This window comes from Paroedura picta, chromosome 4, assembly GCF_049243985.1.
Source record: "Paroedura picta isolate Pp20150507F chromosome 4, Ppicta_v3.0, whole genome shotgun sequence".
Taxonomy (NCBI): Eukaryota; Metazoa; Chordata; class Lepidosauria; order Squamata; family Gekkonidae; genus Paroedura; species Paroedura picta.
In genome coordinates, this window is record NC_135372.1 from 124652130 (window position 1) to 124680000 (window position 27871).

Sequence of the window (27871 nt, forward strand, 5' to 3'; positions counted from 1 at the left end):
TGACTAAGTGTTTAATTGTTGTTCTGTAGTCATTCAGTCTGTTGTGGAGGCAAGCAGGGAGGAAGTGTGCTCAAAGAAGCAGGAAGTCTCCAAATGAACCAATCAGGACACAGGAGGAGATTGTTTGAAAAATACCGGTAAGTTCTTGAACTACTTATCTCCCTCAATGCGCCCTGTAAGATATTCTTCATATCTATTTGAATCATGCACGCTACAGATTTTGCATATGCCATGTTGTTCTTAATATATACATTAAGGAATTCTTGTGGTTGTTTGTTTCTATACCACCCTCGCTTTCGACTCAGGGCAGTTTACATAGAACATAGGAATAAGTAGAGCATAATTCACAATATCGAGTTAAAACAATAGTAACAGTGGTTTCAACACAAAATGTGCTCTTAAAAAAAGAGGCTCAGACAAGTTTTCAGGATTCTGTCTTGATAACAAACCTGGCATTTGTACAGTGTAATGGAAGCAGTGAATAAACAGGAACTTTTGTGTCTAATTCCAAAGTTATTTGCTAGTCTTGGAGTGCTGGGGTGTGGGGTTAATGCACAAGTTTAGGGCTGCTTATTTGGCTTTGAGTTCCAGTGAGAAGGATGCGTAATATGTTTTTGGAAAATGTATTCTGCACATTGGTTGCTTTGAGAGTTCAGTTCTGGATCAAAAAACAAGATATAGAAATGTTCATTATTTATGTTGTAAAAAGTGTCAGCATGAAATTCCAAAAGGAGGCCTCAGTGAAGAATGTGTGGTTGCCATAGCAAAAATTTGAAAGCTGTGGCTTTGGTGGTAGAAATTTTTGTTCATTTTCTTGCAAAAACAAGTCTAGTGTGTTTTGGACAGCGTTGTGATTTTACCCTTTAAAAGGGAGGGGGGAGGCATCAGCTCCCTTCCGGAATGGTGAATTGTATTCAGACATTGCTGAAAATGGTTCTCTCAAATGATAACCATCCTAGAAGAATTAATGGCACAATTACTTGGATGAACTTCCATTACAAAGAGATTTGGGTACTGGGGTCAAATTAAATCATTCTTGATATTATAGTCATCATGCATATTTTTGTCTCTAACTCCAAAATCAGCCTGATTACAACCATGCAGACCTGTCTTAAAGACGTCATGTTGTTGTTAGGTGCGAAGTCGTGTCCGACCCATCGCGACCCCATGGACAATGATCCTCCAGGCCTTCCTGTCCTCTACCATTCCCCGGAGTCCATTTAAGTTTGCACCTACTGCTTCAGTGACTCCATCCAGCCACCTCATTCTCTGTCGTCCCCTTCTTCTTTCATAGAGCTCTTTAATTCAAAAGTGGAAATGGAGATAGGACCAAGCGGGGAGAGGGGAAAGGAAGTGTCCATGAGGAACACGACTGCCTTCTATTCTGATTTCCTGTAAAGCTACAGGATTGCTATATGTCTTCCAGAATGATGTTGCAGCACTGAACAGCATGAAGGTGGGAAGGTGGAAATATTTCATTTGGAATAAGGTTTAGGCCTAAGGTTGCCCAGCTTTGGCTTGGGCAAAGCCCTGGAGATTTGCAGGCGGTGCCTAGGAAGGGTGGAGAGGAAAGGGAAGGCAATTGTAAGCCGCTTTGAGACTCCTTCTGGTAGACAAAAGTAGCATATAAGAACCAACTCTTCTTCTTCTGGAGTTTGGGGAGGAAGTTCCACAGGGATGTGATGCCATAGTTTCCACCCTCTGAAACTGCCGTTTCCTCCACGAAAATGGATCTCGGCAGTATTGGAGAGTATGAAGGAGCGTTGCGATTCTAAGAGAACACCAGCTTTGCAACCCTAGTTCTGGCATGAATGGGAGCCTGCTCATATCAGGAACAGGACACGTTTGGAAACTGGAATTAGGGGGAACAAATCTACTTGCAAATTGAATTAAGGGAGGAGGTTGCACCTATCCTGTGTATGCCAGTGGATGGAGATAATTGGCCATTTAACATGGTTTATGTGTTTCTTGTGGCTGTCTCTTTCTTGCCCACCTCCACTAAGAAAACTAGCTGAATAATTTGATTTGCTCCTTGGAACCAAGTGAAGGATATAAAACCTCGTGTCTGGGCCAGTTTGGCATTCCGTTTTGTTGCTTAGCAAATTCACAAGTAGCTGCATGGTGCAGGAGTTAAGAGTGACGGACTCTAATCTGGAGAACTGGGTTGGATTCCTCAGTCCTCCTCCTCATGAAGCCTGCTAGGGTGTCTTTGGGCTAGTCACGGTTCTTCCAGAACCTTCTCAGCCCCACCTGCCTCAGAATGTGACTGTCCTGGGGAGAGGTAGGTAATGTGATTGTAAGCTGCTTTGAGTCTCCTTAAGGTAGGAAAACGTGAGGATGTCTAAGAACCTCACGTCATCTTTGTCTCCTATGTATAGTGCAGAATGTTTAGGTCACAGTTTGCTCTGAGTAACAGAGTTGTGATTTCACTTTGGGTGTCTGTTTTCCCTCTCTCTTGAACATGATAACTGGTAGAAAATTCACCCAGACGTTCAGCATGCCGTTTCTTGTAGAGTCTGAACTGAAGACAATGCTGGGACCGAAGAATGGGGAGGGGGGGGGCGTCACCAGCCAAATGTTCTGTTTGCCATTGAATTTGTATCTTACTTATCAAGCTTAAAAAGAAAAAAAAGTAAAAGGCCAGATTTTAAATAAACATATAGAAGAAAAAAAAGGTTGTTTGTCCTATGCCTTAGTTACTAATTGCAGTTTTTTTTTTTTTAAAGAAACTATCACATTTTCTTCTTGTAGTGGTCGGATCTTTTAGAATTGTCAAAGACGTATCATTTATCTCTTTCCTAGCAATATAGTGAAAATTTATTCCATCTGGAATGGACTTTCGAGCACTATAATTAGCAGTAATGTAAGAATATTTTATTTCCTCTCTGTCTTCCAACATCATTTATTCTTTCTTCTCAATTCAGTTGCTGTTGCAGGAGCAATAATAAAGATGATCTCTTTTATGGTTGTTGCAGTTATTGCCTTATCTGTATTTAAGTATTATACCCCAATTTTTGCTTGCTAGGCTTGAGAGAGAGTGACTCACCTAAGGTCGCCCAGTGAGCTTCCATGGTAGAATGGGTCTCCCAGATCTAGCCCCACACTGTAGCCCAGGGGTTCCCAATTGGATCCCCCAAGGTGTGCTATTGCATGGGGGTGGGGATTTATTTTTATTATTATTTTAATTTTTTAAATTAAGACTTCCCCCTTATATGGGCAGGTTGACCCACCTTCTCTCAGAGTGGCCAATGTTATGCTTGAAGAGGGTGGGTAGGGGATGGGACCTGGCCATTCATACCTTTGCTGGCTGAGGTTCCTCTCACTGCCAGGGCCATTCCGCACCGGGATCCATGTAGCAAATTGTTTGCTGAACGAAAAATCGCCATTTTAAATAGTGGAATTCATCGTTATGCATACCTGCCTTTGTAGTGGAATCCAGTTGCGTTTCTATCGTTTCCCACAGGGTTCCGGTCTCGGCAAAAATCGCTAGAAAGGAAGCGCTATTGCTGAGCTGTGTCCCGCCCCTGGCCGTCAACCAGCCAATGGGCGGCCGTTATCATGCTCCCAAACAGCCCCTTTCCCTTTAAGGAAGGTTAAAAAAAAAAAAAGAAACACCCGTTGCAACGAATGTGTTGATTCGTTGCAACGGAGAGACCCATCCAGCTAGCAGGTGATGTTTGAGCTGCCGTTTCATCGTTCTCATGCTCCCCCCCCGAGTGAAAAAAAAAATCCCTCCCCCTCACGGGCGCGATTTTCAGCCGAAAACTGTGTGAAAAATAAAGTGAAAATAAACCAGCAAACGGGCCTCTGTGTTGCTTGTGCTTGGTGACTTTAAACAGAGGGACTGCAGACGGGGAAGCCTCACTGGGTAAACGAAGGCTTGCCGGTGCGTTGATCTCCGCTCGCTTGGAGAAAAAAAATGGCGATCGCTTCGCCGGAAGATCAGAGGAGAGAGCCAGGGGGAGGGACTTTGCAGAAACCGCAACAATGGTAACGCACAGAACTTTCCCGCTAGTGTTGCAGATTGGTTGCAGGAGTGTAGCGCTTTCTGGAGGGTGAATCCACTTTTTGGGATTTCCCTGAAAGTGCTACAACGAAGCGCTTTTTGCGGATCGGTTTCAGGAGTGTTGCAGATTGTAAACGACGTTGTGCATATCGGCAAAACTGTAGTGAATTCAATTAGTAACCATTGTGCTGTTTTGGACGAATGCGGAACGGCCCCCAGTCTTCACTGGCAGTCTTCAAGCAAAGGTTGGATACACACTTTTCTTGGTTGCTTTAGGATGCTTTGGGCTGATCCTGCGTTGAGCAGGGGGGTTGGACTTGATGGCCTGTATGGCCCCTTCCAACTCTATGATTCTATGATTCTTTGACTTCGGAATACGGTGCAACTCAAGTTAACTATGCATGTGTGAGTTTCTACATATCAGGTTGTTCCTGATTGGTCTCTGATCTCTCATGTTCCTTCTCTTTGGGAGGCTTTTAGAACTTTATACATAACAGTTCTATATATATAACAATATAACATAGTGTAACATATCAACCAGAATAATTTATTAACAGGAACAGTAACATTGACAAAATCTTTGGGTAGGTCAGATTGTACAGACATGGAAGGGGGTGTCTGAGGGGGGACCAGCAGGTGTTTTGGGGTCAGTCAGCCTCAATCCCTGTATTCATAGTCCCTGGATAGATCCAGTGATTAGTCTAATCTTGACTGACCCAGTGCTATAATCTAAAATAGTCAGATTTCCCTATCACTCCTTTTTACCATGGTTATCTGCCTTGGATCATTTTCAAGTCTTAAGTAACATTCAGTAGTATATTTTGTGGGTGGAAACACTGCACAAGAATTCCATGCTGAGCTGGCACAGTCTTATGTTTTGTTTTCTTCTTGCTTATTGAGTGGCCACTTCAAAGGATAACAGCCATGGAAGAACAGAGCTGGCTTTGTGTGTTTGATCTTTCTGGATCACTTCAGACCAAATGTTGCAACTGCTTAGAATAAGAACTTCTTTGGTATGAAGCAATTAATTTTCACCATGCAACCCCTTCCAGTTTGTGAGCGTAGGGAGACAGAACTCAAGAGATGTGTAATTGAAAACAGGTTTATGCTTAAAACAGCAAGGCAAAAACAAAACAGTTTTTAAACAATCGGTCTATGAACTCTGCCTCTAAATTGCCCTGGCTGAACCAAAGAATAGAAATTGGCAGACAGGTGGTGAATCGGCTTGAACTAGGTTTAGGCGTTTCGGCTGCTTTGGCGGCCATTAAAGCCCAAGGCAGCACTGGCCATCTTGGGCTTGAATGGCCGTCGAAGTGCGCTGAAGTGCACAAGTCAAACTTGAACACTGTTTGGCCTCATATTTCTCAGCCCAGTTACCCTGCAAAGGCAAAATGGCTTCAGAAAGCATGGAAATTTGCCTCCAACCAGCAATCACCTAAGACTTTAAATCAGGGGTAGTCAAACTGCGGCCCTCCAGATGTCCATGGACTACAATTCCCAGAAGCTTCTGGGAATTGTAGTTCATGGACATCTGGAGGGCCGCAGTTTGACTACCCCTGCTTTAGATGGTTCAGTCAGTAGATCAAGCATTCAAATCTAGTATTTGGGCCTGCAGCCTGTGAAATGTCTCTGAAGTATGCAGTTTTTGATTGGCATTGATTTGGGTTTTCCAGAAAGAATTGAACTGGCAATTTTTTTGCTGGAAGTGTTTTTTTTTTGTTGCTACCCTGAGTATGATTTGATTTAACATGTTTATTTAGACTTGTATTTAAATGAGCAGAAATGTTAAAGTACTGCATGTTAATTTTATGTCTCAGTGGCAACAAACGCAGACTGAAAAATCGATTAGGCAAAAATGGGCAATCAAATGCAAACCTTTACGTGGATCCTTTTATTGAAATGATGCCTGGTAAAAGGTCACAACAATATGACAGGTGGTGTCCCTTATGTTGGTTAAGGAAAACCCAAGGTACTGAAAAATGTTGACACGCTAATCTTAGCACATCTAAAGAATGGTGCATGATATTCAATGGGTATGGTTGTGTACTCTGTTTCAATGGAATTCATAACATGACTTTAAAATTTATTTTATTATAGGTATTTGTGGCTTTATTACTCACCCCCTTTACAAAACAATGAGGCATACATGTATTCTCTCACACAATTCCTAGGAGGATATTGTACTGGCCATGACTTCCACTCATGGTTTAATTTTATGAAACAACTAACCTTTAGGAATGGATAATTTTCCACAGAAAAATAAAACAACGGCAAAAGTTTCCATTTTGGAAAGTATTCTGCCCCAGATCCTGGCAAAGAAACTAATATACAGGAAAGACTGAGAATTGAGGTTTTAAAAAATGCTTAAATTGGTTGCTTTTACATCAGAATGACTAAAAATATGTTTAGAAAGGAACCCTGTTCCTAGTTTGAGGTGCCCTGGTCTCCCACTGGTATTGGAACATCTATGTCAACATAGAAGCTTGAATGGAAAAAGTGGTCCAGAATTTGTTTATTGACTTTTTATTGGCTTGAGGTTTTTAATAGCAAAAGCTTTCCACATTGTCAATCAAATAATTGGGTTAGTCTTAATAACTGAAGCGTCCAACAGTATTTTACTATTGTGTGCTGTTCAACAGAAAATCTCAGTGCTTACGGCTTTAATCTTTTAGTGTTTAGCCTAGGCGTAGACCACAGATTTAAACATGGCTGACGATACCCCGAGAGAAGCATTCTTTCCCATGGTGCTCATGGATACATCTTCGGTCCCACTGGTGTATTTTTGTCAAGACTTTTTTCGATTTAGGAGCAGAACACAGTCCAGCAAATACCAGAAGCACCATTGATATCCATGTATGGCAGCAACCTTCCCTTTGGAAAGCCTTCAGCTCCCCTTATCCTGCACAGTGGGGCTAAATGTTACCCACCCTGATCCTCACAGGAAGGGCGGGACACAAGAATAATATTATCATTATCATAAACTAAACAAGGCAGAGCCTAGGGGCCAAACTGAATGAGATGTCATTCCCAGGTTCACCTGGACATCTGTTTTGTAGGGTGCGTTATTGCTGGAGAAGTCCTTTCAATAACACCATGGGGCCTAATTCTGGTTGGGATCACCGTAGTATGAGGGGAGAAGTTGCTTCTGCCTCCTCATGCACACTGTTTTTTCAACCCAAAACACAGCTCAAGCAAATTCTGGCAAAAAACAGTGCCATTCTGGGTTGAAAAATGGCACAGGGGAAGGCAGGAGCCCTCCCTCTCTCCATGTTTTGGAGGACCTGACCAGAACTGAACCCTGCTGGACTATTGAAAGTCTTTCCCCAGCATCAGCTCACTCTACAAAATGGATAAACTCGAGAATGCAATCTGATCTAGCTTGGCCCTAGAATACAGGATGTTGTGGGCATTGAGGTTAACTGCACAGACCCTTCTCCTGTTTGTGTGATGCTGTAGCCCACCAAATGGAGCTAATGCCTTTCCCTATATGACAATGGTCCTTGGGCTCACTTTTTAATCTCATGTGGTGGAACAAAGTAAATCACATTGTAGGAATAGGAAGAGCCATTTTCAAAGCTCCACTGCATTGTTAGTTCCCTGTAAGTAGAAAACGAGCACAGAACTTTCTCCTGCAATATGTTGTTATGTACTGGCAGAGAACTTTTAGATTATGGCCTAATAAAGATGTGGTATTCCTTTAACCACCACCATATGTACCTTCTGTCTGAAACAGTACAACCCATTCTTTTCACCTCAACACTGTACCACCTCTTTTTGATGTGGACTAGGCGTGTTACAATGCCATGTGCCAAAGTTAAGGTGGTGTATGTGTGGTGGGAAGTGCCATCAAGTTGCAACTGGTGGAAAGTGGTGGAAAGTCTCATCAAGTTGCATCTGATTTTGTGGTGACCCCATAGGGTTTTTAAGGCAAGAGATGCCTGCTTCTGTGTAGCAACCTTGGTCTTCCTTGGTGGTCTCCCATCCAAGAACTAACCAGAGTGAACTCTGCTTAAAATCCAAGATTTGATGAGATTGGGCTAGGGAGTGATAAATGAGTAACACCCCATACGTTAGATCTGGTTGCTGCATATCAAAGAACTTTGAGTGAATGGAATGCACCTCCAGTTTACTGTTATATGACCTCCGATGAAACAATGGTATGGCCTGTATCCTACCACATAGCTGAGCAAAGTTTGAAGCCACCTTCAGCTTGAACAGCTCTTCTGCTGGTGGAAGAGCCACTTAAATTGGAGAAGGTCTGCTGAGGTTGGAGGACAGTCTCAAGTTTTGCTGAATGGAATGGTACGATGCAGGCCAGTAGTTTTTATTAGCCCTTCAAAGTTTGCTATTATGCCATATTGAATGAAAAATGTTTGTACGAGGGGACATGAAGTTGGGGCTCTAGGGTTTAATTTTCCAGCTCTGCTCTTAACATGCTATGTGACCTGGGACCAGTTACCTCAATACATAATTCTAGAGCCAGAGGCTAATGACTTTGTACTTGCATATAAATTATATAGCTTTGTGAATCTAAATGAAACTAGATATCAGAGTGCATCTGAATTCAATTAGTTGCAGACATATAATTGTTTGCAATGGGATGTGCTCTTACCTACCCCTTTAAGTTTATATACCTGTTCTCTGCTCCATGTTAACAAATCTCTGAAGTTCATTCCCGGTCTGACTTTCCCAGTCACAGCATTTAATGGGTGTTTCTGTTTTGGCCTTCTGCTAATGGATCTCTGATTTCACGTTGCAATCTATCATTTCAGAGCACTCAACAGCCACCTCCGTTTCTTTCTCTTTTCCTTCCTTATGTTTCCTGCTGTGACCACATGCAGCCGTATGCCTAGGGCTTTGAAGGAAATCCCCAAGAAATTTACCTGGAGGCTGAGGCCTTGATCCTACCAACTTTTCTGCTGTCAAAAGAGAGGGGGCTGGCCCCGTTTGACCCCAGAAGAGGTATTTCTGTGGGATCACTGGACAAAAAGCGTGCTTAACAGAGCAAAGATGGGAATATCATACAAAATGAGCAGAAAAGTGTTTGGGGTTTTTCACTAGTGCTTCATTTACTTATTCCAAATATCTATAAATTGCTTCACAAACCAAGTTTTACAATGGAGGCTCATAATAAAATATTGCATAGTATGTTAAGTTGTTTGAAAAACATCAGCAGTGTTCCTTAAAGTGATAACCAGACACTAAAGCAGGAGTAGTCAAACTGCGGCCCTCCAGATGTCCATTGACTACAATTCCCATGAGCCCCTGCCAGTGTTCACTCATGGGAATTGTAGTCCATGGACATCTGGAGGGCCGCAGTTTGACTACCCCTGGCTTAGCTGAAAGCAGTGAGATGCCTTCATTCCAGCAAGCCTCACTCTCATCAGGATATGAAAATCGGGGGTCTGTGGAGTGAGCTGTTGTGGGATGTTGATGGTGTTGCCTTCAAGAAGCAGTAGACAATTCCTAGCTTCCATCACCTTTTCCTGTGCCCATCTGTGGTGAAGCACTATAGCTTTCCAGAACCTTTCCCAGGAAACAGGAAGGTCGGGAACGGGTTCAGTCAAGTGGCTTTCATATGGCACATCATCTTAAGAATCAGTTCTCCCCCCCCCCCCAAAATCTTATCAAGGAAGCAAACCCACAAGCTTCCAATATATCTAGTCAAAATATCCCTCAATATATTTGGGGGGGGGGTATCTGGACATGGCATTGGGAATCACTGTGGGTGGGGAGGTAGTTGTGAATTTCCCGCAATCTGCAAGGGGTTGGACTAGATGACCCTGGAGGTCCCTTCCAACTCTATGATTCTAAGTCCATTTCAGTACAGTGCAGTTCTCTTCCATGTACCTATATAAAGTACCCTTGTCTAGGAATGCTTTTGGCTTCAGTGATTATTTATTTATTTTATCTGTACTTCTATTTCGAGGCTGCCCCTGCCCACAAGTGGTCTCAGGGGGGCTCACACCATACGTTCATTTTGAAACATCATTAAACAATTTAACATTTCCACTGTTTTGCGGTCCCCATTGTCTCTCAAGTCATTATGTCTTATACCATGATGGGGTGGACTCCACAGATGTGTGGGGAAACTGGAGGGGGGGGGGAAGGCATGAGGAGAAGAGGAAGTGGGAGGTCCATAATTGTACCTCAGTTACCCTGACCTCAATCATAGGTAGAAGAGTGCTGTTTTACAGGACCTGTGAAACTTTGTTAGTTCCATCAGGACCTGGATCTGTATTGGCAACTTGCTCCACCAGGTGGGGGACAAAGCTGAGAAGGCCCTGGCTCTAGGTGAGGCCAGATGGATTTCTCTGGGGCCAGGGATCACCAACAGGTTAGTATTCACTGAGTGTAAAGCTCTTCCGGGAACATAATGGGAGAGGCGGTCCTGTAGATATGTAATTTAATGGTTTTTGTGTTTGTGCTGACATTCTAAGGGGAGAGGTTCTTTATGCTACTCATACAAGTTTTGGAGGGGACTAATTAAGTATCTTAGAAACAGAGACAAAATTTCTGGATTTTGTTTTAGTATATATTTTTATTTTTATATATACAGGAATGAACAGAACAGGAAAAGAATAAACATACTTGCATGGTTAAATACATAATTTCCCCTGTAGCCCCAATCTCCCCCCCCCCCCGATCCATTTTCACTCCATATCTAGGTTCTGTTTAGCGAGATAATCTGTATAAAAATGCCATTGTTCTTGTTCTGATGGTAAGTTTGGCCATTTTTGAAAGTTCAACCATTTTATCAAACCAAAGCGATAGAGGTGGAATATCCAGTAGTTTCTAGCTTTTGGCTAACACCAATCTCACTGCCGTCGTTGCATGAAAAAAGAAGTTTCTTGCAATTTCTGGAAATTTTGAAGCCACGGTGTGTGTGTGTGCATGCTTGGGAGCGAATCACACAGCCCCAAGGGAAATGTTGGCAAAAACTGAAATAACTCCCCAAGTCCTTCACAAAGGCTAAACTTCTTTTGCTGCTTAACAGTACAGTGCACATAATATTTCTTTATTTGACAGAGGACTGTATTGTCAAGCTCCCTAAATTTTCCAGTTTTTCGATCAAGAGAAACTGGCGGGAACGTCTTCAAGGATTTCCCCCCTCCCCTTTTCTTTTTCCTGGGCCTACTAGAGGGTTTTTGGACGAGAGTCTAAATAGCAAGCATGAAGACATAGTGGACTTTCGGAACTGCAAAATATGAGTTGTCCTCTCCCCTCCCTTACAAACATAATCCTGAGAACTGGCGTGCGGGAAGGGTCTCCCCATCCTCTGTGCCATCTGTTAACTTTTTGGCTCCCAAATGCCAGATCTTTATCTCTGAGGAGGTAGTTGTCTGCAGCCTAGGTAGCTGAACAAAAGCATGTCGGGGTAAACAGAAAGGTGAGCTGGTTCAAGCCCTGACTTGGAACCTTCCATATGCTTTTAATCCGTCTGGCAGCGGTGGGGGCCTTTTGAAGTCTCTCTCCTCCCCACTCCAGCTTCCCCTGTTGCCCAGCTGTCATCTCCTAAGATCTGCTCCCTGACACTGCTGCAGAGCACTCCTCTAAAAGCACAGTCATGTTTTGCCTTAATGTTTGTAGCCTCCGGGGACGCGGAGTGACGACAGGAGTAACAAATGGTGCAATCTGCTCTATACAGCTGTGAGGAGGGGCGAGGGGGTGGTGTAGGATGGGGAGACTGATGATACACGTAGATTTTTTTTGCCTTCTTGTATAGCTTGCATTGGGTCCAGCTCTATCGCTGTATAGCAGAGGTAGTCGAACTGCGGCCCTCCAGATGTCCATGGACTACAATTCCCATGAGCCCCTGCCAGCGACTCATGGGTATTGTAGTCCATGGACATCTGGAGGGCCGCAGTTTGACTACCCCTGCTGTATAGGATATTTGACAATTCAGGAGTATTTAGTATGTCTGTTGGTAGTTGTGTAGACACTACTCTTTGGTGTGCTAGGTTTCAGCCATTCAGTCTACTACCAGTAGTAGACCTGTGCCTGGAGAAGGTAGAGTAATAACCAAACAGAACAATTGCTGTTCACCGCAATTAACCGCAACCCTGAGGTATACGTTAAAGATCAGGGGTAGAATATCTAGGTTGGAGAACATGCCCTTGAGGCAACTCTGCTCCCTTATTAATGCACATTGGTTGCTAAATATTAGTTCACCCTCCTGTTTCCGTGAACATACATTCAGCCTGCATGTACATGAGTCAACCGGTGAGTAAGGAGAGGCCAATGCATATTCTCTTTATGAATGAAACTGGGTTTGGATAATATGCTCTTACAATCACACGTTGGCTTGTCCATTTCTTCAGTGTAACAGGAGAATCACTCAGCATATGTCTAAAGAAAAGGCAAGTATAGGCTGTATATGGATTGTATGTGGATTCACTGTGTCTTGTGAACAAGGCTACCATTTCTATTTAAAAAATACTCTTGGACACCCTAGCAGCCAATGCTTGTGAAGTCACTACATTTAGCAGGCTGGCAGTCTTTCTCATGCAGTAGAGGAATAGGCTTGTACCTGTCCCAACCCTACAGTGGAGCATGAACAGGTGTTCAGTGGTACATAACACCAACAAAACAGTACAGATAGCAAACTATGGAGGGCCACAGAATGCTAAGGAAATCAGGAATTCACCTACAGCTATTGGTGTTCGGAGGTTTGTTCCAGCCAGGTTAAAGAACAAGGGTGGTGTAATAGGGAAAGCATTGGATGGGAAAGGCATGATGGGAGAAGCAACGGATTGGTAGAGCTACAGATACAATTAAATGCATGATTCTATCAGAGTTCACTGAATGAGTTGATGTTGCAGTTAATTTCAAGACATTTATGTGGCCATATTTATTTTATCCAGTTTCTGAATTTGGCTAGAGTATTCTTGCAGGGACTTTGTTTGATGCTTCTGGCATCTGTGTGCATCAGATCCTAATCCTTTCTCTTGTATTAAAAAAACTGAATGCTGTTTCTTACAGCAGCCGGATTCCCAGTTCTCATCTTCAGTGAAAACAATCAGTGGCCACCATAACCTGTTGTACTCTCAAAACATAGAGCAATGAATAGTAAGGGTAGCTTTTAGAACTGGTGTGATCATGGGGAAGTTACTAACACTGACTGCTAAAGGGCTGGGAAGGTTATGATTAGCAAAGAGTAGGTAACTTGAGAAGTGTCTTCGGTGTAGCCTGATCACAGAAAAGTGGGTCTTCAGACATAGCCCATAATGTGTTCAGCGGCAATCCTGAAATTAAGAGCAGAATTGCAGCCATGAGGAATAAGTTAAAAATAATACAAGCCTTGACCTGACGAGTCCAGACTAGCCCTGTCTCATCAGATCCCGGAAGCTAAGCAGGGTCATCCCTGGTTAATACTTAGATGGAAGACCACCAAAGAGGTCCAGGGTTGCTAAGCAACAACGGGCAATGGTAAACCACCTCTGAACGTCTTTTGCTTTGAAAACCCAATAGTGGTTAGAAATTGGCTGTGACTTGATATACCCTCCCCCCAAAAAAAATCTATGTAAAGGTTTTTAATGTACCACCATTCAGTGTCACCTAGAACCTTTGACTTCCATTTATGTTCCAAGCGTTTCGGTAACACTGGCTTTTTTAATGCCCTCATGCACATTGGAGGAATGCAATCCTAATTTGTGGTGCTTGCTATTGATGGCATTTAAGAGATACATAAATATAATCTTCTAGTGGCAAAATCCAGGGAGGGGGGGGGGATTTAATCAGGAGGGTATAATCTCCAAGGAAAGTGAAGTACTTGATTTTTAATTCTGTATTTTCCCTTTGACAAAAAACTTTTACCGCAAATGTTGTTTATGTGGAATTTATATGAAGCCTGGGTTTAGGTAATCAGCTTTAATATTTATACTCCTAGGGAGAAAAAAGTGGAATCATTAGCGAGGGTGCATAATTAATGAATAAATTAACTGGGTTTCTTTCTTTTTTTTCCTTTCTTTCTTTTTCCTCCAGGTAAAAGGAAATGCTAGATCTCGTGACGTCACCCAGCGTGACTGTAAATAGAGAACAACCTGATAGTCTGAAGCTTAACCTTTCCAATACTTATGCCGCAGTTCCAGATGACATAGAAGGTAAGCTTGGCGGCTTTTGATCAGAGCCGGTTAACTTCAGGTGCCTTTCTGGGGGCGGGTGTTTGTGTGTCTAGTTTGGAAAGGAAGGCAAGGCCCAAGTTAGTAAGAATTGGATTGTTGAGGTGTGTGTTTGTTTTCTTAACACATCCAGTAAATCTAATCATTTCCTGGTGATTGTTTTCCTAGTGATTGTTTTCAGTGATTTTGGGGGGGATTTTTTTTTTTGGGGGGTTGCTATAGGTTACTGATTAAAATGCATACTTTGAAGGTAAGACTCCCTGGGTATACTTCTCTTTCCCGTGGTTTACTCCCCCCCCCCATCCTGATAGCATTTCCTTTTGAAAGGAATATCTGATAGTAAATTGAGGGGATGGAGGATTCTGCCCAAATTAGGTTGCTGGATTTCCTCTGGATCCAACATTTCTTGTAAAAGTAGCCAAGGTTTTGTCGGTTATTTTGAGTGGCAACTTATCTTTTATGGAAACTGCAATTGACTCTTTGTCTGTTGATTCGGTTGATGCCAATAAAGGTTCTTTGAATTCTGAATTCTACTTGCATTGGCTCTTAGGTTCCTTGATATCTTATATCTAAACATAGAAAGGAAATGCATACCTCAAATGCTTCTTGTTCACTTGTGTCCTTATAGAGCCCAAGGGTTCACTAATATATGTGATCCAGTTGACTCATTTGCCTTGGGGCAATACTTATTCTTATGGAACATGCCCCTGGTGATTTATGTATTCATTTATACTCCCAAGTTTTCTCCCCAATCAGCTTGTGTCATCTCCTAATTTTATCCTCGCAATCTTGTGAGCTAAATTAGGCTGAGAGAGAGTGCCTGTCCCAAGATCAACCAGCAAGATTCTCTGTCAGAGTAAGTACTCAAACCAAGGTCTCCCAGATCTTAGTCTGATGCTTTAACCTAGACTTTTTCAACCTTTTGACCATGGAGGAACCCCTGAAATAAATGTTCAGGCTTTGAGGACCCCCTAGCATGACCTGGAAGTGACATAACCACCTGCACCTTTTACCCTCCTTTCACTTCCTTCCCCTGCCTTTATTACTACTATGGTGGCTCTGCCTCATGTAGGCCAGAAAGAAGGACAGGTGCTGGGAAGACAGCCCAGACCCCCCTACCATGCCACAGCCAACTTCCCTGCCTTTGATTTTTGTCCCCATGGTCGATCCTTTGAGCCCTCTGGGCAGAGGCAACCAGTTCTCTAGCTTGTGGTCAAGTCCATTAAGGCAGGAGGGGAAAGGTCAAGGACTCTCTTTGGAGTTCTCACGAACCCCCCGGGTCCACGGACCCTTGGTTGATTCCTGCTCTAACTCCTATCCCACACTGTCCTCAATTTACTTTTGGAGAAAATGGTAACAATACATTTAAAAACCTGGTAGCATGTATACACACTAAGTGTACTTTCTTCCAGTAAAAATTAAAGAGTCTGAGTTGGGGCTGGATGCATCCATGTGTCATTAAAGCCATGCATGTAATCATAAAATGCTGTTGCTGCCGCCGTCGCCATCCATATCCGCCTTTCTGGGTTTTAAAGATTGCTGAATGTGTTGGAATTGTAATAAAGACAGGCTGGTCCAGTGTGAGTCTAACATTCCATTCCTGTTCTTACATTTTGCGAAAAAAGAAAAGTAACAATCAGTAGAAGACCCTGAGTTTAATGCCTAGGATAGTGAACTGAGGACAGAGTATTAAGGACATTTCTGTTTGCATCTGTTAAATATTGCATGATTGTGCTGCTAATGCAACTACTTATTTACGAGTTCTTCCACACACCCATTAAACAACACACTTTCGATCCACTTTGCAACTGGATTTTACTGTGCGGAATGGCAGGATCCACTTGCAAGCTGTCACTGAAGTGGATGGAAGCGGCCTCGTTTAGCATGTTAGCGCCCTGATAGCGTTTAGCATGATAGCGCCCTGTGTGTTGGGAGTGGGATTCTGTGCCTTTAAAAAAGCACGCACCAGAAAACAGATGCTGAGGCTGTTGCAGTCATTGCTGAACATTTGTTTCACACACTCACTCTCGCTCTTCTGAGGTCTGAAGTTTCATACTTGGCAGGTACTAAGGACGCATTCTTTTGGCGGTTGAGGTTAGGGGATGGAAACTTATCTGCCTTTCCCCCCATTCCCATCTTCTCTCTCCCACCCCCAGTCTTTTTTCATACAGTCCAAATGAAAAGGGAACGTTTTGAATCTGTTTTTAAAATTATTGGCAAATAATGCAGCTTAACTCGTTTTTTGCTAGTGCAGTTCCAGTTACTCTCTGCTGAGGTTAGGAACCCACAACCTCCATGTTGGAGAAGAAGCAGCACCAACTTATTAACTAAACAGCAATCTCTTTGGCACCTTTAATGCCAACAAAGTATGTTTCTGGGTATACATGTTCGTTGCATGCACACTTCTTTGGATATGCACATTGGTGTCTTTATGAGGCATTTACAGTGTACAGTACAGGCATGACCTGTTCTGGGGCTTTTAAAACTCAACAGTATTGAGCCTGCAGGATGGGAAATGCATCTTTCCATTAGTAAGTAGGTGGGAAGGCTGTAAAGGTAAAGGTAAAGGTATCCCCTGTGCAAGCACCGAGTCATGTCTGACCCTTGGGGTGACGCCCTCTAGCGTTTTCATGGCAGACTCAATACGGGGTGGTTTGCCAGTGCCTTCCCCAGTCATTACCGTTTACCCCCCAGCAAGCTGGGTACTCATTTTACCGACCTCGGAAGGATGGAAGGCTGAGTCGACCTTGAGCCGGCTGCTGGGATCGAACTCCCAGCCTCATGGGCAAAGCTGTCAGACGGCTGCCTTACCACTCTGCGCCACAAGAGGCTCATGGGAAGGCTGTACGCACTAGTAAATTAGGGTTCTGAAATAATCTGTTGTTGTATCTGTCCTGTTCTATATCCCTCTTTCATGTTACTGTGAGCCGTACATTGGTGGCACTGGGTTATGGAAATGATTGTGGAATAGTTTATTCATCACATGCATGAAAGGATAGAGACTGTTGCTGGAAAACCAGTTCCCTTTTGTCTTGGCTTTCCCGTGCATGGGTAGTCAAATCTCACAGAGCAAGTTAGTCTACAGCTCTCAGAAGCGATATACCAAGGTTAGTCTAAACTGATCCCTTAGCACAGCTATATCCTTAGTGGTGACTTAGTGGAGCTTCCATGTTGAGTTAACTGGTTGATTATTCATAGGGCAACCATTTCATACCGTTTTTGTACAATATTTTATTGTTAGTATTTGGATGTCTTTAAGTCCACAAATACAAGGAATAAATAAAATGAGAGAATCCTGTGTGTAGGCTGTTTCACAACAAACAATGATTCTTCAAGGTATCAAGCCAAGGTCTTTCCTGGTCTTGCAGGATGGTACCCTCTTCTTCACTTTAGAGATGCTGGCATTTGAACCTGGGTTCTTGTGCTTGTCAGGAATGTACATAGTTCAATCCTGAGCACATCTGCTTTAAGGACTTCTGAACCACCACCAATTAGACTAGATACTGTTGGACTGGAAGAATCCATATTCTGGCTACATACAAGATTAAAGTGTCATTTTCATTTGTTGATAATACCTTGGATTCCTTGAAGAGAGAGTGGGATACAAATGTGGTAATTAAATTGTGTGTTTTCTCCAGTTCTACCTTACTGAAATAAAACTGATCTTGCTAGCAATGAGCCTTTAATCCTACCTGTGTGCCAGGGGGGGGGGTGTAGTGGTTCGAGTGTCAGGCTAGGATCTGAGAGTCCCAAGTTCAAATCCCTTTTCTGCCATGAAAACTCACTGGGTGACCTTGGGCCTGTAACACATTCTCAGCCTAATCTCCCTCACAGGGTTGTTGTGAGGATTAAATGTAGGAGAGGAGAATGATGTAAACTGCTTTGTGTCCTCACTGGGGAGAAAGGCGATATATAAATTAATAAATGCACAAGAAAGGTGGGTGCCTTCAGCATAGTGCAACTGAACTTCAAGATTTCCTGTTGCATTTATATATGCCAGGGGTGGCCTGACTGTGGCTCCCCAGATGTCCATGCAATCTATCTTACCTTTTGTTATAATATTTGTACACTGCCTTCCCTTCACCCCAGAGCAGCTATTGGAGAGAAGCTTGGGCTTGTTGTTTTGGCCATAGGCTCACTTTTGGTGTTTCCTGAGCGTTTCCAGACCGCTGCTACAGGCCTCCTAAACAGTCTTTAAAAATCACTCATCTCAAAGAAGCATCGACACCATAATATTCAGGTGTTGGTGATCTCGTGAAAACATGGACTCCAGCAGTCTAAACAATTAGTCATGGGTTGCAACTAATGTGTCTCGTTTACTTAAGCATCCATGATTTTTGTCTGCTCTGGCCAAGATCTTCAGTTTCATCCAGTCAAGGCCCATTATTTTCAATGGGAGAGATTTAAGCACATGCCAAGATCTTCCATGGAAATTGAAGTCTGTTGTATTATGACTGGATTGTGCCCTTCTGTTTAAAAAAGAAAAACCCTGAAGTTTGACAGTGTCCTTTTTATAAGAACTCCATAGTCATAAATAAGTGTCTTTTGAAATACCTAGTATACATTATTCTACAAATTTAAGGTGGCACCAGGAAGGTACGTATGCAATTGCCAGGATTTTGCTGAGAGATCTGTTTGTAGAACAACCGCAAGCTGTAGTGATAGAAAGAAGATTCTTTCTAAAGGTATCTAGGGAGACTGTGCCATCATAACAGTTCTTTCCTCCAAAAGACGTAAAGCTTCAACGTTTAAAAAATTCTCCAAGGACATTACAGTAAATTTGATTGTAACAAAATTGCATTTGGATCAGGTAGGTCCCTTGTGTGGTTTTCAGGAGTCTGTTTCCCACTTTGCAGCAGTTGTTACCAGAGATTCATAACACGGAAAGTAGATAGTAGAAATTTGGATCCTGACAGCATGAGTGTGTGTGCATGGGTGGGTGACACACACACATGCACACACAGAGGAAACTAACCAGAAGGTGGTACCTCTAAATTTTTAACTTCCCCAGTAGTTTTCCGCTACCTGATTCTAAATGTATTTACTTACAAGTTAAAGGTAAAGGTACCCCCCTGTGCAAGCACCGAGTCATGTCTGACCCTCGGGGTGACGCCCTCTAGCGTTTTCTTGGCAGACTCAATACAGGGTGGTTTGCCAGTGCCTTCCCCAGTCATTACTGTTTACCCTCTCCCCCCAAGCAAGCTGGGTACTCATTTTACCAACCTCGGAAGGATGGAAGGCTGAGTCAACCTTGACCCGGCTGCTGGGATCAAACTCCCAGCCTCGTGGTCAGTGTTTGAGACAGCATCTCGGCTGCCTTACCACCCTGCGCCACAAGAGGCTCTTCACTTACAAGTTATGTAGACTAAAAGGTATTCTGCTTCCTAACAAATAGGCTGAGATTTTTCAGGCATAATAATGGTGTCTGATGAAGAGAGTGACTCAAGGATATAACCTGGAAACCTTTTTAGTCTTTAAACTGCTGTTGGACTCAAATCTATCTCTCAGGCATGATCGTGGTATCTAATGTTTGCGTCTTGAGAAAATATAGGGTTTGACTGCCAGGGGAGGGGCCATTACATAGTGGGTAGAGCAGCTCCTTGGCACACCAAGGGTCCCAAGTTCAATCCCTGGCATCTCCAGTTAAAATATCTGGCGGTAGGTGATGTGAAAGACCCCTGCCTGAAACCCTGGCAAGCTAATGCCAGCCTGAAGAGACAACACCGACTTGATGGACATTTAAATATTTGATAGACTGTCAGCTTAACCAAATCCCCTGTCTTAATCAAACAATTTATTTTCTTTAGCTGGCTTTTTCAGTACTTCACAAACATGAACCTATCTGCAGATATCAGATTTCACTTCCTGAAGTTCCTTTGGGTTCATTGCAACATAATTTGGCAGAAAACTTACTGATTTCTAAGGAAGACTACTGTTTAACATTTTCCAGTACAGTATTCATTACCATCTTCCAGAACTTCTGTGCTTTAGTTCACTTCCTCTCAAACAACTTCTGCTAGAAGAATATTTTAATAAATCTATATATATATCTAATTTCCAAGTATGCACCTTCATCTTTGGATACTAATATCCATGGATTAAGGCCGCACTTTTACAGAGCAGATGTTTCTGCAAACTTGGGGAAACACTAAGTTTGCAGAAAAATCTGTCTGCACCCTAAACGGGGAAGTGAGAAGTGGGGTATAAAAGCCAACTCTTCTTCAATAGCTTGTATTCTAAGCCTTGGTTCTGTTTGAAACCCCTCTTGGTCCATCGCTGTGCAGCAATTCTCCCCAATGTTAGATGTTTTTCAACCCATTGAAATATGTTGGTTTTTTGTGACTGGAAACTGCTAGTAATCAAAGCTTTTTATCACCTCTTTTTGTGCCTTCTTAGCTGGCCATTCGAAAAAGCTCAAAATACAGACTATCTTCACTTAGCACACAAATTTCATCAAAGAAAGTTATTACGGTTCCCTCTAACATTCTAATCCAGATTTCTTCCTGTCCATGAAAGCTACCTAATTTTTTCCTCTCTAGCCTTCACTCCAGTCGAAATAGCATTGACCTGCCAGAAACCTAGTTTCATTGCCTTGCAGAAAAAAAGAGAAAAGTATGAAGAAATATGAAAAAGTACTCCTGACATTCAGAGAGATCAGGATTGTAAAGGCTGGTATAGCTCTGGGAAAGAGAGCCCCTGTTCATATATATTAATTTCTTTCAGGCAGAATCTTTCAGGCAGAACTACATGATTGATACAGGACTCAGATCACAGGTGCATTACCAAACTCACTGTCAGATGTATATTAGGGGAGCTCACCTTATAAAGTGCATGTTCACTGAGCACTGTAAGGGGGGGGGAGAAGGAGTTTCTGGTTTCCCTCCCATCCCACTTTCACCACCAGAAAGAGCTGCAGGTGGACTTTTAAAGTGAGCAACTTCATTTTGAATGGAAGAAATAAATGTTTTTAGTGTTGTCGTTTTTTATTTAAGCCTTGCAAATTGCAGCAGTGGCAGGTACTTTGAGGTTGGTGAAGAGGCTATGAATTGGATTTGAACTTGCATGTTTCGTTATAGAACACATTGATTAGAACAATCATGTTGAAAAACCAATCGGTTGGATCCAGGCTAAAAGGGGCAGAGTAGTTTCCGCTAATTCCCTCTTCCTGCTGCACATTTCAACCCACTATTCTTGAACTAGGAAACAAAAAATTAAAATGGTGCATGTCATAACCATATTGGAACAAGTGGGTTGAGGAGGAGGAGGAGGAGCTGTTTTTTTATATGCCACTTTTCTCTACCAGGAGTCTCAAATCAGCTTATAATCACTTTTCCTCTCCCCACAACAGACACCCTGTGGGGTGGGTGAGGCTGAGAGAGCCCTGATATCACTGCTTGGTCAGAACAGCCTTATCAGTGCTGAGGCGCAAGCCCAAGATCACCCAGCTGGCTGCGTGTGGGGGAGCAGGGAATCAAACCCAGCTCACCAGATTAGAGGCCACCACTCTTAACCACTACACCAAGCTGGCTGAGGGTGGGATCCTGTTTTCCCTCACACACAGTGGCTGCACTTTTCAAAGGTGGGGGCCTATGTAGCTCAGTGCCTACTTGCATAGAGCAAGTATGATAAAGACCAGTGAATTTAAAGCATATGTGGGATCTTGAGAAGTGGCAGTTCCAGGCAGGGGAGAAGCAGAGATGGCAACAGGAGGGTGGATCTTTGCAGCTTGTCTTCACATCCAGGTGTGAGATAGGTAGCTTCCAAGAGAGACCCAGCAGTAAATACAGAAATCTTCTGTAGTGATATGCATTGGATATTTTTAAAAATATTCTCACAGGGCTGTATACAATACCAGTATTTAATGAGCCCATAGGACCGTTCCCTTTATATTTAGGTTTTCTGTGCATTTGCATATTTCATTAAATAAAAACATGTTGGAGATGTTTAATTCACTACCTTATGAATAGCTGAATAAAAGGAAGCGGTCTCATTTTCAGTGACTTTCTAATGAGGATGAACTTCTTGCTCTGATGCGATGCATCCTTACAGAAAATAGGGATCACCCCCCATGAACGTTTCCTGCTCAGGAGCTGTAGAATGAAAAGCAAATAAAAGTTAGCAGCAACAGGGGGTTGTTTCTCCCTGTACAGGCTGGAGCTCTCATCTTTTCTGTTTGGACAAGTGTTAAATTGAATACCACAGAGCAAGAGTCTGAGATGCCCCTTCTGAATATAAATACGGGTGCTTTGGCCCTTGCACAACCCTAGAATTGGCTCTCTGGTAATAGAAACATCACTTTAAGTGGCCTTAGAATCATAGAATTGGAAGGGTCCATACAGGCCATCTAGTCCAACCCCCTGCTCAACACAGGATCAGCCCTAAGCATCCAAGAAAAGTGTGTATCCAACCTTTGCTTGAAGACTGCCAATGAGGGGGAGCTCACCACCTCCTTAGCAGCCTATTCCACTGCTGAACTACTCTGGCCTTTGGTATGACTTTATATGAATGCTATATCTGGAATGGTAACCTAAGCTGCTATTACTTTGGTGTATCATATGATGGTCAAGGTGGAAGTATCTGTTTGCGCCCCTGAGGCTTTTATAGTAAAACAAGCTCTGCCTTCCAGTTACCAGTGTTTACACACTTGATCTTAGCCAAAAGGCCAAACTGCAGGTGGGGCCTGGAGATCTCCTGGAATTACAACTAACCTCCAGATGACTGGAGATCATTTCCCCTGGAGAAAATGGCTGCTTTGGAGGGTGGACTCTATAGCATTATAACTGCTGGGGTCCCTCCTCTCTCCAAACCTAGCTCTCCCCAGACTCCACCCCCCTCCTCAAAAAGACTCCATTAGTTTCTAAAACTAGAGTTAGCAACCCTTCAAGTGCCTGCGGAATTTGGTGTACCACAATGACTGAGATGTGAGAAGTTACTGTTTCCCCTCTCATCTCTACTTCAAACTGGCTAATTAGCCTCAGGTGCCCATTCCGCACTCACAGGATAATGCACTTTCAGTGTGCTTTGGCAGCTGAATTTTCCTGTGCAGAACAGGAAAATCTACTTCTAAACTGCACTGAAAGTGCATTATCTATTGTGTGCAGAATAGGCCCTGGTCTCTGCTTCTGCTCCCTTTCTGCAAGGTGTATCCAGTAACGTGCAAGCAGAGACATAAATGGGTTTCCACTCATGCAGCACCTGGTGCTTTCCTCCCTATATTCCAGAAATTAATTTCCGATATTTATACATTCCAAGTTTATCCAGCCCCTCTGCTGAGCGAAGTTTAAAGCCTTCCTCTGGTTGAAGGAGCCTTTTTACCTTTCAAGTGACTCTTCTTCCCACAGAAGAGCCACTTAAGTTAGCGGAAGAGCCAGCGTGGTATAGCAGTTAAGAACAGTAAGAATTAAAGGAAACCACAGCAGTAAATCATAAATCAGAATAGCCTTAGTAAATTTTTGTAAAGCTATATCATGGAATGGGGAAAAGAACCATAATAAACTGTTTATCAAACAAGTGTCCAATACAGTGTATTGACAAAAGGGAAAAGATAAAGATATTACTTTTGTAATAAGTATTACAAAAAACTTTCATCACGCTATCCAAGCAAACTGCTCTGTTCCAAAGTGCACATCTTTGCATCTTACATATCCAAGATAGTTATATCTCTACACTTCTGCCTTCGAACTTACAAGACAGCAAGATCCAGAGTCTTGAAAGAGTTCCTTCAAGGACTTTCCATGTATTCTACTCAGGCTTTTCACTTTTGTCAATACAGCGTTTTGGACACTTGTTAAATAAACATTGTTTGATGTTTGTTCTTTCCCCCCCACTCCATTATATAGCTTTACAGCAATTCTGGTAGCAGTTAAGAGCAGCAGATTCTAATCTTGAGAGCAGGGGTTGTGATTCCACACCCCTTCCCATGAAGCCAGCTGGGTGTCCTTGAGCCAGTTACAATTCTCTCAGAGATGTATTAGCCTCACCTCCCTCACAAGGTTCCTGCTGTCGGGGGAGGAAGGGAAGGCAATTGTAATCCACTTTGAGACTTCTTATCTGAAGGCAAAGAAAAGTGTGGCCTAAAAACCAACTCTTCTTATTCTGCAGATCTTGCCGACTGGCTGAATACATCCCAGTCTAAGTTCCTTTGTTCCATTGACTCACATTGCATTCAGTCAATGATCCACTGAAATCACAAGACTTCAAGATAACCCATGCCATTATAAGACCTGCTTGAGCTGTCAAGTTTAGGGTTGATGCCCAAATTAGCAATGATCTTGGTGAACAGTTAACAGATAGCGAGCACGTTTACTGCAGCTGGTGTTAGTTAAGCGTGCTTCTTTTGTTTTGTAGGGAATACCAAGACTGTACCCCAGTGTCCTCTCCATCTCTGCTCTACAAAGTAAGTATGCGTGACTGAGTCTTCATTTGTGGAAAGCATTAAATATTTTTTGGCAATGTCATGGCTGAAGAATTCAATCTAAGAAGTGGCATCAATTTGCATATAAATACTTCCAAAGAATAAGCAAACTTTTTGAGAACAGTTAAAGAGTCAATTTTTTTGCTAATGCCTGAGTGTATCCCAGCAGGTACTTCTTGTGGCTTCTTTTTTTCCCATCAGGAGAGGGAATGCCTGCAAAATTATACTTGCCATCCACTGTTTGTGGAAATAGCTTATACATTTTCCCCCTAAATCTGCTACAAATTAACGAGTCACATCTTTTGAAAGGATTTAATTGACCTTGACCTATTGATGCAAACGTTGTCCAAACTATGAGTGCTTGAAGTCCTGCTTTGGATGGAAAGCAATCTGATTTGGACTGCATTCTGATATGTGCAAAACAAACCCTCAGCTGAAATGTAGACACGAGCTCATGGGCTAGGGCCTCTTAGAGTGGTCTTGGAATTTGCAAATGGTGGTTTGCCATCAGCTGGCAAGTTTCAGGCAGAAACAATGGCTGCATCCAGGCTTCACAAATAAATTTTCAGTTTGTTTCTGAATGAGCCAAGGTCATCAAACTCACATGCTCCCTCCGTTGGACTGACATCCAACACAGAACTTGCAAGCTAAGAAGAGTTCAACAAACCACAATTTTTTGTGATGTCCAATTGGAAGCTTTAACAAATTCGTTTTGTGATAGCATGTCAGGATGATGACAGTCAGATACACTGATGTAGTAGTCTTTTAGCTATCTACCTTTGTTTTCAGGGGGCCCATGAGTTGCAGAAATCAATTTAACTGAATCTTTGTCTGACATTTTTTTAAAGTTGAAAGACTGGGGGAAGAAGGTGATTGCACAGATCCTACCCAAGCAGAGCTATGCACAGAATGTGCTGCAAAGTGGCAGAAATTGTATTCCCTCCATAGTTCTTTGATAAGCAATTCCGCCAGGTTTATGGTTGAGGCCGGGGCTGATAATAGATCTATGCCCCCCCGGGGGACTCGGGTTCCGGACCCGAAGCAAAACATCATCAGGACCTCCTCTCCACCCGCTAGTAGTGAGAGGGAGGGAGGGAGGGAGGGGAAGTTGAGCTGCCGTTCTTACCATGCAATGTTATTATTGTTTTTATGGGGTTTTAATGGGGATTTGTGATATTGTTACCCGCCACGAGCCGCAAGGGAGTGGCGGGATATAAATATAATAATAATAATAATAATAATAATAATAATAATAATAATAATTTGTGTGAGCAAACCACAGTGAGTGCACTTCTATAGTTCATACAACATGCATTTCTCTGAATTCATATATGAGGAAGCATGTTGTGATTTTTTACTGTTTCTTTTTCTCACTATAGGTATTGCCAGAAGTCTTCCTAATGTGTTTATTGTGTGTTTAGCAAATATGCATCGCATGACCTTGTTGCTGTACTAAATCAGTCTAGGGGAAATTACGACTGGGTCGAACTCTGGCTAATTTACAGCGCTTCAATGCCACAGCTGGGATGCTTTCACAATTCCTTTGAATGTTTAAGAGTAGTAATTTAGAACAATGGTTTCAAAGCGTGACTTGGCAGAATACTAGACATGGTAGCTTGAGTCAAATGGAAATTGTTAAAATCATCTGTTTATCTTAGACTTCTCTGTGTGTTTCTTAAGTCCCCCGAGAAGCTGGGGAGCAGGACTAGATCGCCCTTTGTGGTCGCTTTCTGCTTGGTGTGATTCCGATTCAAGATGGTTTTCTTTCCTTTTTCTTTTTAGACACTATCCCCATATAGTAACAGTTCCATCCTTCCCAACGATGGCCGCATACGGACAAACTCAATATAGTGCGGGAATCCAACAAGCTGCTACTTACACAGCATATCCGCCACCTGCACAGCCTTACGGGCTACCTTCCTACAGTGAGTAATGTGCTAGTTACATGACTTTGAACATTTTATTATATATTATTATATATGCTTCTCAAAGTGTACAATTGCGCACATTGTTCATCCATTCTAAAATGCTGGCAAACAATACTGATGGTGTTCAGTTTTTGTTGCTGGGTGGTATGCAGAGAGCCAAGAACTCTCCCTGCTGCAAAACTCTGGGTAGACGGTACCACTTACATTTTACATGTATACTCAGGAAGCCTTTTTTTCAGGCATCCATGGGAGCAAAGTTAATACAGAGCAGATGTTTGTTTTGAGACTCAGCAATACTATTCTCAGCAGCCGAAATCCCTGTAAGCGTTCAACATAGAGCAGTCATGTTTTGTCCGGTATAAGTAGATATTGTGTTAGACATATTTGGAAGCGGGGCAGCTTCCCTTCTCAGTAGAAGCTTCTAGTTCATGGACGTGTGATGTGGATGTTTTCTTGGCATGTAGAGAACAGGGGCATTCATGTGCAACAGAAGGAATGGATCCAAAAGGTAGAACATTCAGCACCTTCCACACTACTGGAAGCATTCCATCCTTGCAATAGTGATGGGAAACAGCACCAAGGAATGGTGAAAGGGCAACCTCCAACTTTATCCTGCTTTTCTCTCCAATGGGGACTCAAAGTGGCTTATGTCATTCACATAATGTTTCCTCCATTTTTATCTTAACAACCAGCATGTGAGTTAGTTTACAGTCCAAGGGTGGCCAAACTGGCTCGCCAGATGTTCATAAACTACAATTCCCATGAGCCCCAGCCAGCATGGGGCCTTGTGGGAATTGTAGTCCATGAACATCTGGAGAGCCACAGTTTGGCCACCCCTGGCTTATACTGAGGCTGTATGATTGGCCCAATTATCATCCATGACAGAGTGGGAATTTGAACCTGGGTCTTCTAGATCCTAGTCCAACACTCTAAACACTACACCACACTGGCTCTCAATGTCACTTTAAAATGCCTAACTTCAAAAACTTCTGGAGCATGCCCATCTGATTAATTGACCGTTGCTTGATTAGGTCAACAAATACATCTATTTAGTGGCTTTCCATAAAATCATTTTATGAATCTTTCTCTATGCTCAGTCTCTGGCAAAGGCCTACTTTTCCAGCACTAATCTCTATCAGCACAAGAAGAGAAATGTTTAAATTTTGGGGTTTTGGAGGAATTTTGTGTGCGCAAACAGCTGGCCCTTTGCCAAGAAAAACGCTGAACAGTTGTCTTCGTTAGCGGTAGGGAAGAGCCCGACTATCGGCTACTGGCTGGAGTCTTTTAGGGCTTGGACAAGCCAGGCCCATGTGCTGCTTATAAATCCTGTGGATTTACCTATTTCCTTTTTGAAAAAATGGTCTCCCTCACCCCCTCAGTAATGCGCGTGATACTGCCCATT

General features: G+C 42.8%; 1 protein-coding gene across 6 annotated transcripts in view; it reads left to right on the plus strand.

Moving 5' to 3' along the window:
• Positions 1–27871, plus strand: part of EYA2 (EYA transcriptional coactivator and phosphatase 2) — a 151734-nt gene that overhangs the window by 41162 nt on the left and 82701 nt on the right. For 5 of the 6 annotated variants that reach the window (XM_077335537.1, XM_077335536.1, XM_077335534.1 and 2 more), the window contains 3 exons: positions 13991–14109; positions 24475–24523; positions 26324–26466. In XM_077335537.1, coding sequence (XP_077191652.1) covers positions 14001–14109; positions 24475–24523; positions 26324–26466 — 301 coding nt within the window. In that variant the 5' untranslated portion in view covers positions 13991–14000. Of the gene's footprint in view, positions 1–29; positions 138–13990; positions 14110–24474; positions 24524–26323; positions 26467–27871 lie in introns of all 6 variants that reach the window. The other variant, XM_077335533.1, reaches the window with a different exon arrangement.